The sequence below is a fragment of the Megalopta genalis genome, chromosome 13, assembly GCF_051020955.1.
Source record: "Megalopta genalis isolate 19385.01 chromosome 13, iyMegGena1_principal, whole genome shotgun sequence".
NCBI classification, from domain to species: Eukaryota; Metazoa; Arthropoda; class Insecta; order Hymenoptera; family Halictidae; genus Megalopta; species Megalopta genalis.
This window is the reverse complement of record NC_135025.1, coordinates 1,358,065-1,373,448: the sequence shown is the minus strand read 5'-3', so window position 1 is coordinate 1,373,448 and position 15,384 is coordinate 1,358,065. Positions and strand designations below refer to the sequence as shown.

Below are 15,384 nucleotides of genomic sequence, written 5' to 3'. Positions count from 1 at the left end.
TCCCGAGCCCGTACTCCACCGCCCCTTCCGCGAAAAGTATTATTACTCTCACGAAGGCAGACCGAAATGCGGCGCTTATTGCCGGCGCGCGTATATCGTGTAGTGGAAATCGTTAAAGTCCGCGCAGCTCGGTACAGTTTCCATCAATCATCTCGTAACCGGGCATTAATAATCGTTCACTATTAAATATGCATTCGTTGTTTGTCGGCGGGTCATTTCTCCCCCTAACCCCTATCCTCCCGTCACGCCATCTTCCTTCCTCGCGCCTATTTTTCTTCTCCCCTCGCTGCGCCATTTCATTTGTCAGCTACTAATTGCCGGATCGCAAAAAACAGCTGCATACGTAGTTTTCTTTTTTTCTCTCTCTCTCTCTCTCTCTCTGTCTTCTCTCTCGCCTCTCTCGGCTCTCTTGCTCTCTTTGAATTGGGTCGTCAAGATCGTCGACCTTTCTTCTCTTTATCGTCGTGCGTCGCGTCGCAACGTAAAAAATTGATTGAAACCCAGCTGAACAAACAGAGATCCGCGCGAACCTCGCCCCTCTCACTCGAACGTTTAGAACTTATGTTTCTTTGCGAGCCTTTGGGTTCGTTGACATCGGCCGGTTGCATTCGGCCGCTGAATAAGGGTCGGAACGGCCCGCGGTGTAAGCGCAGCTCTCGTGATTATGCTGGGAACCCAGCACCCGAGCGGACCAATCGCGAGCGAAGAATTTAAAAAGTCTCGGTTTGGAATTGAAACTGCGATCTATGCGTTGGAATAACGGACAAAAATCGGGGCATTATTTCACGGAATCGAATGAACGCGATTAGCGAAACGACTTTTGCAGATTTAACCCTTTGCACTCGAGGCCGTTTTAACTGTGAATTAAAAGTAATTTTTCTGACTTATAGTATTTCCATTTGCTATGACAAAGTGCATTTTATGCATGTGAAATTGAGTCTTGCGGTGACTCGTACGACTCGTGCAACTATTAACGATTTTTTAAACCTAAACCTTGTTAATATAAAAATTATCTTGGAACGTGGTATAATAATTTTAGCGGTGCCTCAGAGTCACCGATCGAGTGCAAAGGGTTAAAAGGTGGAATATTTCAGAAAATTATGGCTCGCAGTTTTACAGTTTATACGAGAACTGCGAAATTATGCTGACGGCGAAGACACAATTTTAAAGGAGCGGCGATGTATTAATTGAAGCGTTTTCAAGTACATTAATAGCTACAAAATTTCTGCACATTTGCCGTTTGTAAAAATCTTCAACAGCTATAACTTGCTTAAACGCGTCTCCAAATAAAATGAAATTCTGTCGTAATTTTTCGTTCGCTAATATTTCTCCATAAAAGTGTAAACTTGCACGAAGTTTTACAGTCGAGCGACCGCGCGCGCGCACACATGCTCAGATTTTATTCTCCCCGGTAGAACTAATTTTAACACGGGCGTCCCTCGTTTATTCGAGAGACAGATATATTCCGAGCGGCTAAGCTCGACACCGTGTCACGCAAAGTTACGTTATGGTTCATCAATTAGGCCGTTTCATATGCGCTTTTAACATCGGTCCCGTGCTCGTGTCGCGCCGAGGCGTCGATGAGTCGTTAATCGTCGCCAATTACATCCGATTTAAACCGGAGTTTGCATACTTTGAATGTTTTAAAGCATCCGCGCCCGTTGGACAGCGAAGCCGGTTCGCATGACGCGCTCATGTTATCTCAACTGAATTATCAAATTCGCGCGGAATCCGGGGAATTCTCGGATCGCAATATCGCAATCGAATCGTGTCCATTAGCGTCATTGATAATTAACAGCCCGGCCACTGATTCCGGGCTACCTTATTGGCGAGCGTGTACGCTGTGAGCTATCGGACACGGTCGTCCCGGTTCTGATATGTTCGTAGCATCTTTATTGCATGCGGAGTAACGGTTGCCCCAATATTTCGAGGCAAATCTTCTCAAATAATTATAGCGTTTTTAGCGGGAACCTCGGCTCCGTGACAACGCGCGATCATCCTCGATACAACGAGGTGTTAGGTGTTTGCATAATTAATCATACACCTAATTACATTTTCCGAATGATCATTCGCTTTGGAATTACACGCTGTGCACGTTGTTGTTCGATTATTGCGTCTAAAATGCATAGCGTGTCGTGGAACGTCAATTGCGATGTTAAGAGAAAAGCAAAGTCATTCGAGTTGTCCTTGCCATAATTAGATTGCTGCCGCTTATACATTGATCATTTCTCTTTAACCGTAAAACACCACTGAAATGGACATTTTAATTAGACTAGAGAGAGTTTTGTTAAATTTTAGAAAGTGCGGACTCGAACAAATATTACGTAAAACAGATCTCTCTTTATTTACGCATTATTATTAGCACCGTGTACGTGTGAACGTTCGCTTCATTAGAGGGTTTGATAGTACTTCAGTATTCTGCACTGCCATAAATGTATTTCTTAATAAGACACCGTCTACATTGATTATATTTCTCGTATTATATTATCTAAATTTTCTGTGTGCAAAGAAATGCACCTTAACGTTGTCCATTATTTTAAAAATTACAAAAAAGCAGTCTTTACTCGCGGAAAGTCAATTGGTAATCGTTAGACTGCGGATGCTTATGCAAAATAAAAATGGTCCGCGGTAATTGCAAGAAGCGGGTCTTGCACAGAGATTTATTCCCGATTCTACTGACCCTCGACCGGGCTGCCAATTAAAGTTACATAAATGGGGCCGCTGCGAACTCTCTGATCCTAGAAGACTATTTCCCTTTAATTGTGCGCGAATTCGAAGGGGCAAATTATATATCATATTATATTTATTGAACAAGTTCGTGTTGCGTTGAAATATTGCAAACTCGATGAGTTAACAGAGGATTGCATGAATTTTTAAACAAATTACACGAATGTTTATTAATTCGTGATACGTTTAAAGTTGCATGGGGCTGCCGCGGACACCATGTTTCGGTTCAGAGTGAATTATAATCGCAGGAAGTATCATAGGGTCTTTCGATTCTTCTAAAGCTTTGACTGTTGCATATTCGACGTATTCATTTTTGTAACAAACGCATAAAGATTTAGTAATCACGGTGCAGATACAATTGCTCGATCGAAAGGAAAAACGCCACTACGCGCAACAATGGCGTACACACGGCTTAGCAAATCGGCTATTTGACAGGCACGCCGAGCGATCCCCGTCAACGTTGTAAGACCGCGTACGTGGTCGCCGACAAAGCGTGAAAAGTGATCCGCCATCGATCGGACAATGGGTAAATTGCTTTAAAGGAGGCCCCTTTGACAGCTCCTTTCAAAGAAACAGTCGCTTTCTGCCGGGTTTGATCTTCTAACCGAAAGACGCGAGCCTGCAAAATAGGGGTTTCACACCGGCGTGTAAGAGATCCTCGCCGGCGCGGCGGCAGCGTGGCCCTTCAATTCGCGATGATTATCAGAGGCGGGAGCAAAATAAACACGGAGTTAATGAGGGGGGAAAGCATGTTGTATTCGATTGAAGGAACGCGGAAAGCAAAATTCTCGAGGACTATCCACGGGGAAACTGGCTTCGCCGAGAGTTCCAAGTGCGCGTTGAAAGCCCCGGGTATCGTAATATTACAAAGTTAGAGCTCGCGGAGGTTCGCCGCGCGAAATTGGGATGTCTTTTCAGGAGTTATGCTCTTCAACCGTCATTCATTGTGTCGAGGAAGAACGAAGGGAAATAAAAACGCGCGAGGCGCACGGTGTAACCGCATTGGTGGCGAACGACGGCCGCGACGGGATAAAGGGTGGCGCTGGGAGTCTACGAGGGGCGCAGAAGGCGGGGGGAGCGGAGAATCAGTTTCGTCGGATGGTCGTCGCGGAGCTCGCGCGTTTTACGCTTCCGCGGAAAGTAGGTCAGCGCGAGCCGAATGACTTAGCACGTTTTCTCCCGTTTCCGCGGTAGACGATTCTTCGCTTTCACGGCAAAAACACGTCTATTCGCGGCCACGCCACGAGCACACCGGCTGCCGTTTTCAATTCCTGTTAGTCCTGACCGGGCCATCGGGAACGGGGCAACTCCCTCCTCCGCTTGCTCGGGAATTGGTCGCGGAGAACAGCCATGGAAAGGTGACGCGCGGTTAATGAGATGATCATTATCTGCCGCGGCGCGACGTCGCGCGACGGCGGTGCTCGAAGATCAGAAGACTTTCGAATCTCTCCTTGAACGCTTCGTCTCGACGTCTTTCGACGTCTCATACTCCGGCCCGCCTCGGCCCGCCTCGTACAGATTAGAGGAGTCCTTTGCGAGCTCGACCGCGGATTAGACCCGAAATGAAATCTTGCGTACAAAGTCTGTCGCCGAGTTTTCGGTCTCCTCGAATTTTTCGACGGCTCCGACCGGGCCTCCGTTTGCCGATCCAGCTTTTAGAGTCTTTGGAACTGCCGGCTCTTTGTGATCCAATTTGGGAACGTTTGCGCCCGTGTGCTGGCATTGATTTCCTCGCTCTCGTCTGGCTAGCCGGGATGATCGTGGTTGTTATTGCCAGTGGACTGCGGATTTTTCTGCGCTTATAATGTTCGAATTTTTAACCCTTTCGCTACGGAGCGCTTGCGTCAAAATGTGATCGCTGTGAACGGAGCGTATTATCGAGTAGTTGGCACTGAAGTATGGAATGTATTTCTGGTTCCAAGTTTTCCGTGGTCCAAATATATTCAGATCTTTGTGATCTCGAGCACGTTACCGTTTGTCTTGCATGGCAAACGCTTTCAGTATCGGTATTTTCACTTTCAGTATTTTCGCTATCACTCGTGAAAAATATTCTCCTAAATTTTCTTTTCCCCATGATTTGATAATGGGTCTAAAAGAATTAAATACTTAAAAACTCAACATATTATCGCAAAGGCAGAAATTGAGTATTTACCTGTGAATTATTCAAATTGAGCCAACAAAATTATTTTAGAATTATAAATTCGTGTAAACCTTTTAATCGATACTCGATTAACAAAAGTATCTCATGCAAAGATATATACAAATTTATATATACAACATTAAAAAATAAGAATATTGTACTGAATTGCAATTCATGCTAAATATGTATGGATTTGTTATTTATTAATATCTTCAAAACAAAAGGAAATGACACAGTATAAAATTCGATTTGTTTTTGTGATACCCCGAACCTGATGAAACTCTTGATGCAGAAACTAGAGCTTTGTTTAATGGGTGCCATGTAGTAATTAACTCTTGAGCGGGGCAATGTAATTAAATTGTTGAGGAGTGAAATCGTGAGATAATATTAATTATTAAAATGTTATTGTAAATTGATTTCGACAAATATAATTTGCATAATTGCGACAATTAAGTACTGAATTTAGTTAACAGAGAGCTCTATAGATTTCATTAAAATTATTACTCGATGTTTCGTACAGATTTTAAAGGTACTTTGAATGAACCATATAAGGAATATTATTGTGGTTATAATTAAAAGAAGGATGAGAATCTTTATCAAAGGTGGATACATTTCAAACAAAAGTTATTGGAAGTAGACGTTCTAATACTTTTATATTTTTAAAATTCAGTATTTCATGAGTTACTTTACTTTACAGTTTTACATACAAGAATATTTGGAAACGTCTATTTATTGCACATGAATTGAAATTAATGTTTTATATATTTTTTAGAACGTATTAGAAACAATTACTTACAAGTTATTAATAATATTTGTAATTATAAATGTAACGCAGATCAGGAAATAATCTCTGGTAGTACCTTTACATTTTATTCGAAATACTACTATAGCCAGCACGCAATTTTTTTTTGTGCATGAAAGGTTTTAAAAAAAATACATTAGCAACAAAAGAACTGTTTAATGCCAGTAGACCATTTTTTTCCTTTACGCGACAGTGAGAGGGTTGCTTCGAAATGGGGTCTGTCCTGAAGGTTTCGGAGTGCTCTACATCAGAGATATCCAACTCATGAAGAGTCTGTCTTCTGCACAAAAAGTTGATAAATCGTTCTTCATAGCTGGCAGCCGAGAGGGGGGGGGGGGGTCGAATATTATGTATACCAACTGATCACAATGTCTGCTTATGCTTAAGTAGGTTTTGGAACATTTCGGTAAGAAAATGATCAAGTTCGCTTTCTAAAATACTTTCAAATCTTAATATCTTCCATACATTTTGCATTTCTTTTATTGTAAATTCGTGTCTTCGATTCCTAATCAGATAATATTAATTCGTTCGTGTATTTCAATGTAAAATTGATTTCATTGCATACAGTAGTTCAATATATCTATCGACATAGTTATTACCGATTAATTCTGGTCAGAGGAAAAACAAAGATTGGCTCATGCTATTAGCCGCTCTAGATTGTCAGTTACAGCTCGATCGTCACTTTTCTTGAACTGACACGTGCAAGATGAGCAAGCAACAAGATGAGCATGAATACAAATTACAAGTACAATGCAAATAGTGCCATATTCTGATGTGCTCATTTTTCATGCGAGTGGGTGCAATCCTATTTACACGGTGCAAATTCTGTACACAATGTTTCTTCCTATCATCGCATATAATAGAAACATTCAAGGTAGATGCAGCGCATAGCCTAACGTCTCTATGAGCATAGTCAGCACGTATGTTTTAGTATACAATGGTCATCCAACGTTGGGTTGCTGCAATCATTCTTAGCAACAGCAGCGCTATACTCTGTGTGCTATTGTTTCGTCGGAACACCCATACGTTCTACACTTTATGGCGAATGTTTAAGTATACATTCTTAGTCTTCATAGTCAGCACGTATGTTTTTTAGTATACAATGGTCATCCAACGTTGGGTTGCTGCAATCACCCTTAGCGTCGCTATACGCTGTATGCTATTGTTTCGTCGGAACACCCATACGTTCACCACTTTATGGCGAATGTTTAAGACATCCGGAAACTTACCTAGGGAGCTGGCATGCCAAGGAGAATCGTTCGCGACAGAGAAGCAACGTGAATGAAGGCGGTAGAGGCTCGATTCCGGGTCGAGGTTGGTTCGGTTGATCGAAAAAGGGAAAGGAAAATAGGGTGGCCGGGCATGTCGGAGGGAGGAAACAGAGGAAGGAGGGTCCGAAAAGGGCTGTTCCACTCGATAAGAAAAAGAACGTTGATGTGTGGCGGGTAGACCACGACTTAGATTGGGGGGAGTCGGTGGGTGGCTGGGTGTCACGGTGGATGGGCGGGAGGGAAGATTGTCGAGGAGGGCGGTGGTAGCGACAGCGGTGCGAGAGGGTGGCAGCGTAGGAGGATTTGGAGCTCTGCCACGTCGGGAGCACCCTCCTGCTCGAGAGCTCTACTGCGATCACCGATACCACACTACAGAACGTCCGCGGTTGGTACTCGTAGGGGTTTGGAGGAGGCTACAGAGAGGCACAGCCCTCGAGGAGAAAACAGGTGGAACGACCCGAACTGTGCTTGCTGGAAGAGCGTAAATATTGATAATCCCTTCGACTATACCTAACTGTCCTCTTCCACCCTTCCTGAATTAGATAGCAACCCCGATCAAAATGGTTGAGACACAACACGCCCGGTCGCCTCCTTAAAACGTTAATATTTCCAGAAATTGAATGGGGGACATCCCTACGTGCACCGTTTTAACACTTTTTCTACCTACACGCGCGATAAGCGAAAATCTAATTAACAGGGAGAAGGCACCGGATGCGTGCGGATCACCTGAATCGTACCACGTGAACGAACTCGTACCAACATCCACGGATTGTTGTCTCTGTCGAACGTTTTCTCATTGCAATTTATTGTTTCATGCTGTTCGAATCGAAATTAAAAGACTCGCTAAAAGGACTCGGTTAGTTACGATGTAACTTTAACTAAAAATCTTCTTCTACGAAAAATCTTACTAATGCGAGAATACGTGCCTCCTAAAAACATTTAAATTTCGTTTGAAACCTTTTTTTAGTATCTCCGACGGTTTCAAAGATATTTCACTGGATCGATTTAAATGTATATATACATATAGCCTGTATATATGCGAGTACATCGTCTTAAAATACAATGTGCTGGAGAAATCGATTTTAAAAAATATTTGTATCCGATAAGACTATCGGGAAGACTATCTTGTGAAAACTTCACATAAAACGTTATGAAAGCCGTAAAGTTATGATCTTCAATAAATATCTACTCCAACGTGCTTAGAACGACGTTTAACACCTTACACGCATTTTTCTTGAAAATACTTCTTTCAAAGTCGCGGGCATGGAGACTCTAAAAAGTACCTTTTATAGAATTATTTTAATTATAAAAGAAAATGGAAAACATCGTATACGATTTGCTTGTAAGAATTATACTCTTTTATCGAACGTTGTAATTTTCACAATTTTTAGGTTTCTTTTAAAAGATATAATATAATAATATATAATATATAATATAATAATAAAGATGAGTAACAATGACGCGAATATTGAAGAAAGAACCACGTCATTCCGCATTTTTACTTCCAGGCAAAGACAAATGATACTGCATCGCATGTCATCCGGGTTGTTCGTATTCACCGTAAGTAGAAGAGGACGTCTATGGTCAGACCGTTCTAATAGCACTTGAAATTCTATAAATATAATTCCTATTCGAGTTCCCTTTTTTTGGAGAAGAAGTTCAGTGTGAAGTAGCTTTGATATACTATTTTAGTTCATGCGTTTTCTATTTGATTTTTATTTTTAATTACAATTAATCTGTTATACTATTTGGAATAATTCGAGGTGTCTAGCAAGCAAATATTGTATGCAATGTTGAAGGTGAGCTGAGATTTTTAAGCTCAGTTGATATGTCGTTTAGAAACAAATCGATATTGTACAAAAATTCTCTGCTGCACAAATAACGCAAGAGCTTGGATGCTACTGAGTACGCTGATTAATGTATTCGACCATTACTCACGATTCGTAGTTGGTATAAACGCTAATAACTGTCATAATGGTATTATTTATTTCCCATCATTGCTGATGTCTTGTGGTTGCCAATTTCTTTCAAATTGTTTTCAGGAATATACGATAGCATACATCACTGTGAATATTTTTCAAGATTAATGGTAGTAAAAGTGATCGGACAAGCAAGCTAAATGATTTCTAAGTGTATGAAAAACAGGATTACTATCTATTTCTGCTTGAAAAATTTAATTCACATTTACCAAATGATAATAAATAATGTTATTCGAGTCAAGAAAACGTCATTGAAAATTCAAGCCATTTATAAAGGATGGTAATTTACGTGTCTCGTGTAATTTCCTGATATTTATATTATATTTCCTGGAATTGATATGAAATGCAAAATTTAATTATAATGCAACGATAAATATGAAGCTATAAATTTGCCATGTGGCAGTATCCGATGTGATTAAAAATATCTCTCATCCCGTGGCCGATAGGAGCTATTAATTAATGGGTCCAATAATTCAACAAGCGAACACAGTCTTTAATAATATGAAGCGCTTGTAATCCTCTTAGCTCAATTTCGTTCAGATATCATCATCGAGATACCCTAAACTCACAATGTAACGGTAACCTAAAATGTTCCACGAAATTTGGTAACGAACGGCGGCGTGCATTCTCTTCCAGTAATTTCCATTGAAGCAACCAGTGACGCCGCTTTTCACCGCCGATCTTTGGGTGTTGATCTACTTTCCCTAATTCATACATTTTAGGATAGCGACCTACATTAAGCTCTCTAAAATAATTTATATTATCTTGGCGCTTTGCATCTTCTCCTGCTTCTGATTCTTATTGAAGAGGCTAGGTTAATTAGGGCTCGCTGCAGCCTGAATGCAAAGCAGAACTGTGCTTATCGCGTCTTTCACTCCACATATATAATAATATATAATAATATAACCTTGTTCCAGTGTGCGATTCTATTCCTAGCCGTTACGAAAGTTCAAATATTTTTAAATAAGTTCTTATTTGAATAATAATATCACAGAACTTTGTATAAAATTTCCTCCATCAGGTAAAATATACTATACACGTAACTGCAGTTTTCACAATGGAAAATTATGCGTGTCTCGTTCTTTAAGATTACTCTACTCTAATCTAAACCCTCAATTTTGTCATATATATATTTTTCTGTCAACTCCTTTAAAAATATGAAATTGCTTTATCTAGGACTGATTTAATTGACACGCGAATCTTTAACATATTCAACGCATTAATTTATATTAATTTTAATCTTGCTTCTCCACTCATTCAACTTCGTACAGACTGAAACAACAGGGAGATGCAATATAATATTCGAATTGAGAGATATCTACATTTGATCGCTTTACAGGTTTTTTAGGTTCGCTTTTTAGGGGTTCATTTTAATTAAATTCTAATCGAGATGAAGTTAAGCGAGTCAATGTAAATCCTGACAAACATTGCAAACAGAAAAAGCGATGAACGCTGAATGATGTTCATTATGCAATGGGACTGTAGCCGGATCAACAAACGAAATCGCATTAAAGAAAATGAACAGCAATATTTCTCTTTGTAGCGATGCAGTTTGCGAGGAGTCTTGGTAACCGATTAAGGCTGTCGTGAAAATGGGGGCCGATAACTAAATGCATTAAACATTCTTGGAAAATGGCGCTCGATATCAAGTACTCGGGTTGCTGAAACGTTTGCGGATTACATATATACCAGGCTAGTGGATCGCGCGTTAATGCGAGAAGGGATGGGCCGGTACAACTAATTTCACCGTCGCCATTGTTCTCGCGAAGCTGCTGTCATTCTCGAGACACTGGCTATATACCGATCAGACAACTCACCCACGCCACACACACGATTAACGAGATACCTGTCCCATTTGACAAAGATCCCTGATTCGCGTACGTTCCCTTCCGTTATTAAAAATGGAGCTGTTTCTTCTATTTTAATGTGCAGTTGTAATTGAACGTGTCAAGAAATCCTAGGAAGAAACTAGCGACACTATTGAAGCGTTTCTTTCGCAAGAAAGAAATATTCGTTGAACTCTGAGAATGTATTTGCAAGCAATATGCTTTGTAGAATAAATGATTTTTCAGTATGGATTAATAATTGCACGTATAAGTGCATTGCGCCATTTCACGTGTTAATCGCTGAAAATATTTACGTTACAGTTGTTACGAAAATCTTTTTTTAACGAAATTGCTACGTTGTGTTGGAGCATACGGCTACTTTACACAGCAGAACATATCGAAAATGAATGATAAAACCTTTTCCAATAAAATTTTATTTTATGAAAAATCGAGCCGATTGGATTGTCGCTGTTCTCGTTAACCAGTGGTTATATTGATCGAAGTTAAAGAAATTAGTAGTAGACACAGGCGCGAAATGGCGATCGCTATACTCATGGCAGACCTGTTACCTTTTCTAAATTGTCCAATCGACAGATATGCTGTAGGCAACAAAATGTTGTGTGCTTGCAGATTGATATTGATTTGAAAAGAGAAACAACCAAGCATTTGCAGCATCGGTTTCAGGAGCATTATACTTCACGCTACATTTTAGGACACAAAGGGATAAGTTTCTTTTCAAAAAGCTCGCCACATAATGCACTCCGTTTGACATATTTCGTTTTATCACAGGCAGGACCGTCCTCGTGCCCGATCGTGGTGTACACCACGCGTGCCGCGTTAAACGCAAACACGATTCCAAGCTCGGCGAATTCCATCGAGATTACTGAAATTTCTCGGTAACACCTCGGCGTTTCTTAAACTTCCCGGCGAGCGAACCGCCGTGTCGTCTGCGACGTGACCGATCGACGCTTGTACACCAATCGTTTCTCGAGAGAGAGAGAGAGAAAGAGAGTGAGAGAGAGAAAAACCGCAGGACCCGTCACAGCACTCGCGACACAATAAATTACCGAACGAACAAATACGCGCGGTCGACTCCCGAGAACGCGTCTCGCCGTTGGTGGCTGTAATTAGTGGTACGGCTCGAGGGACCGTCGCAACGATAACAACGTGACAAATGAATTTTTTAACATAAACGGTAAACGCGGCGGACCCCATTAAAGCGCGAGACGACGCCTAGCCGACGTCTTCGAGCCACGGAAGGGTTGGGCCGGCGGCGTCATTGTGATCATTGTAAGAGCGTGCACCCGCTCGGTGTGCCGTAGGTCTGGGCATGCAACGTAGCTGCATGTTTCCGCTCATTTACATGCAATCACGAACGTGCATCCAGACAGCGGCGAAGGCTGTAGACCCTCGCAGCCCCCGCGTATTGTCGGCGGTGCCATGTCGAAGATAGATGACGTCTCGTGTACGTTTGCCCGTGTTTCCGTGCGGCTACGTGTACGCGCGCGTGCTTGTGTACGCGGGCGTGAGATCGCGTGTTCGCGCGCGCGTTTGTATGTATGCACACAGGGTCGACACGTGGGGACACGTACTGGCGTGTCCATCAGAGAATCAGATGTCCCAAGGATGGCGGAGAGGCGCGAGAACGCGTTTCGCGGCACATCCCGTTTTTCGCATACATCGCCGCCCATTAAAACCGTTTATCGACCAATTTCGTCCCCCGGCTCGGACGGCTGCATGCACCGCGCGGCGCTCTCCGGCTACTGGCTGCCAGCGTATAATCGAGATATAGGATTATGGATCATTAATTAAATCCCCGTGCCGGGGCCCGCGTAGAATCAGCTGCGTCTATTGATTTACACCGCGGTATTTTAGCCGCATTAGGTATCCGTTGATTAACTGGAACTCCGTGGTGGTTCGCGCCCGTGGTCGGGGTCACGAGGAAACTGGAGATTCTTCGGGGACAAGGAGTCCGCACGGGGGCCACGGGGTCTAATGTGCGCGTGCTTGTTTCCATTGCGGGTATCAACTTCGCCGATTCGTAAGGCCGGGAAGTTCAAAGAGGCACCTTCGCACATACGAACACGCATCCGCGTACACGCGTACGCACACGTTCTTGCACATACATACACCCACACGTACACAAACACACACACACACACACACACACACACGCATACAAACACGGCAAGTCCGCGAACTGTTTCCACTGGCTATCGATTCAGAGACGGCTGGATGGATATGCACGTACGTGTATATTCCCACTCGTGAATCGCGTACGTCTCCGTTTTCGAGCACAGGACGAGGACGGAGTTTTCAATTAACCGCGGATGAATGCGTCCCGTTATCGGACCTGATCACAGAGCTCGTTATCTTTGAGCCATCGAGATCGTAAGATTACACGGTGCCGATGCCCTGGAATCGGTGGTTAGAAAGAGGATCGCTGCGCGGACGATATCCCCGCAGATTGGAACCTGCGTGCGGGTCGGAGAGCCAAAGGAGATCGGATAGCGAGAAAGCTAGGCTAGGGGTGGTATAAGATTGATAATGGCCGGTGGAAAGGGGGAGCTACGGGGGATCGATGAGAATGATACTTACGCGGCTTGGGCGAACGGAGCACGATGCGTGGCGGGCAGCAACGCGACCGTGGCCGCGAGGAGGGCGAAACTCCAGGAGGCGGCGTGGAAGGACATCATATTATCCGTGGAACGAGACGGGCTGTCCGCGTTTCGAGAGGAATCACGGCGCGTCCGCCGTTCGCGTTCACGTCGAGGACAACGACAAGGACGTCGACGAGGACGTCAGCGGGTGTCCTGAGGCGTTGTTACCTGGCGCGTTGACCCGGCGTCTCTCTGCGTGCCGTCCGCGTCTCACCCTCCCCCCTTTTTCCTCCTCCTCCTCCTCCTCCTCCTCCTCCTCCTCCCTCCCTACCTCCCTCCCACCCGCCCCGCCCTCCTACCTCCGTCTTGCTCTCTCCGTCTGCTTTTCGGTCCCCGCTTTCTCTCTCCTACTATTTCCTTTCCTCGCGATTCAGCTCGGCGGCTGTCAGATACTCGTATCTCACCGGGTTCTTTGCTTTTCACTGTCACTCGCGTTCGACCTCTCGGTACACTGTAATAGCCGGCTGAAATCGAATCACCTCACACCGATCCCTCGCGGCCGAGCCTCCAGAGAGCGATCGGTCCTCTTCGAGAACCAACGGCGAGAGAGTACCACCCCTCTTTCCGCTTTCTTTCACTCGCGACGAGACCACCACGGGAACTCCTCTCCCCGGCGACGATAATCTCCTCTCGGCAACTTCAACATCCAACAATGTCACCCAGTTTCCCGTGTCGCGCCGCGTCCGTGTCTCGGCTGAACGTCGCCGATACAGTCTCGGCCTGGGTTCTCGGCGATCCGATACAACACGTACGAAATGAATCTCGCAGCAACGAACCGACGGGGCGACGGCGACGACGTTCACGGACGACGATGGTGTTAAAACTCTAAACTCGGACGCACGCGAGGCTCCGTCGCGAGTTTCCTCGAGGCACTGTGTGTGTGTGTATTCGCGAGCGTTCTCTCGGCCACCGGACGAGCTCCGCTCGATGATGCTTAGCGAGCTTTCTTTCCGTTGTTCTTGCTCCCGTCGTCTCGGCTCTCACCTGGGATCGTGGGATCAGGAGGTTTCGAAGGGGCAGGGAACGGCAGGGGCTCGGTGGAAGAGGGAGATAGCGGCGAGATCCTCCTCGTAGAAGATCCCCTCTTCGTTCTGCTTGTCCTACAAGGTCGGAGCCGCCTGCCCGACGAAGATGTCCTGCCGCAGGCTCCGCTTCCACGGGATCCTTCCTTCGACGATGGACATTCTTCTCTCTTCTCTCGCCACTCTCCTCGATCTCGCACCCTTGCTCGCTCGCTCACTCGCTCGCTCTCGCACTCTCTCTCGCTCTTCTCACGGGGACACTCGGTCAGCACCCGCGCTACACCGCTACGCGCTCGGGAGTGGCGGCTCTCGCGTCTAGCCCGGCCGTACCATCGCGCAAGCGCCCTTCCTTCCTCTCTTCCTGCCTGCTACCCTGCCTATCTGCCTACCTGCTCGCCTGTCCCGCTTGTCTTCCTCTTTCGCCCCTGATTAGCCCTCCCAAACTCTCGCTCGCTTCGAAACCGCCAAGGATGTTTTTCTACCTGCCCCCCCCCCCTCCTTCCTTCCCCCTGCCCCTCTTTCGCCACCGCGAACACCCCCCTCGTTCCTGCGAGCTCCCTTCTCACCTGACTGTCTATTTCACCGCGAACTACTTCCACCGTAATTGTTCGCGTTCGAACGTTCTTACTTTTCGGGGCTTTCTCCGGTTTACTCTAGAAATTCTTCTCATCTTCTTATTCGGAGATTCCGCGACCACTGGGTGCCAGTCGTCGACGGATTCTCGTCCGGGAAAGAGATACTTCCGTCGCGGGAGCTACCTCGAGTGTTCCGCCGGCAGAATTTGCCCATTCGGTGAAATCTTTTGCAGGTCTCGTCGACGGAGAGACGTTACTTCCACGCCGCACGCAGCTCGCCCCACGCAGAGCACTTTCGACGTGTCGCACCCCCGCGCGACGTACCCTCGAGATGGTACCCTCGACGAACATCACAAGGCGGTTCCCTTACCTTTCAGGGGGC

General features: G+C 44.9%; 1 protein-coding gene across 8 annotated transcripts in view; it reads right to left on the bottom strand.

The window, feature by feature from the left end:
• Positions 1–13,629, bottom strand: part of Rdl (Resistant to dieldrin) — a 157,902-nt gene extending 144,273 nt beyond the window's left edge. For all 8 annotated transcript variants that reach the window (XM_076525933.1, XM_076525934.1, XM_076525935.1 and 5 more), the window contains exon 1: positions 13,344–13,629. In XM_076525933.1, the coding sequence (XP_076382048.1) occupies positions 13,344–13,441 (98 nt within the window). In that variant the 5' untranslated portion in view covers positions 13,442–13,629. The remainder of the gene's footprint in view (positions 1–13,343) is intronic.
• Positions 13,630–15,384: the final 1,755 nt, after the last annotated feature.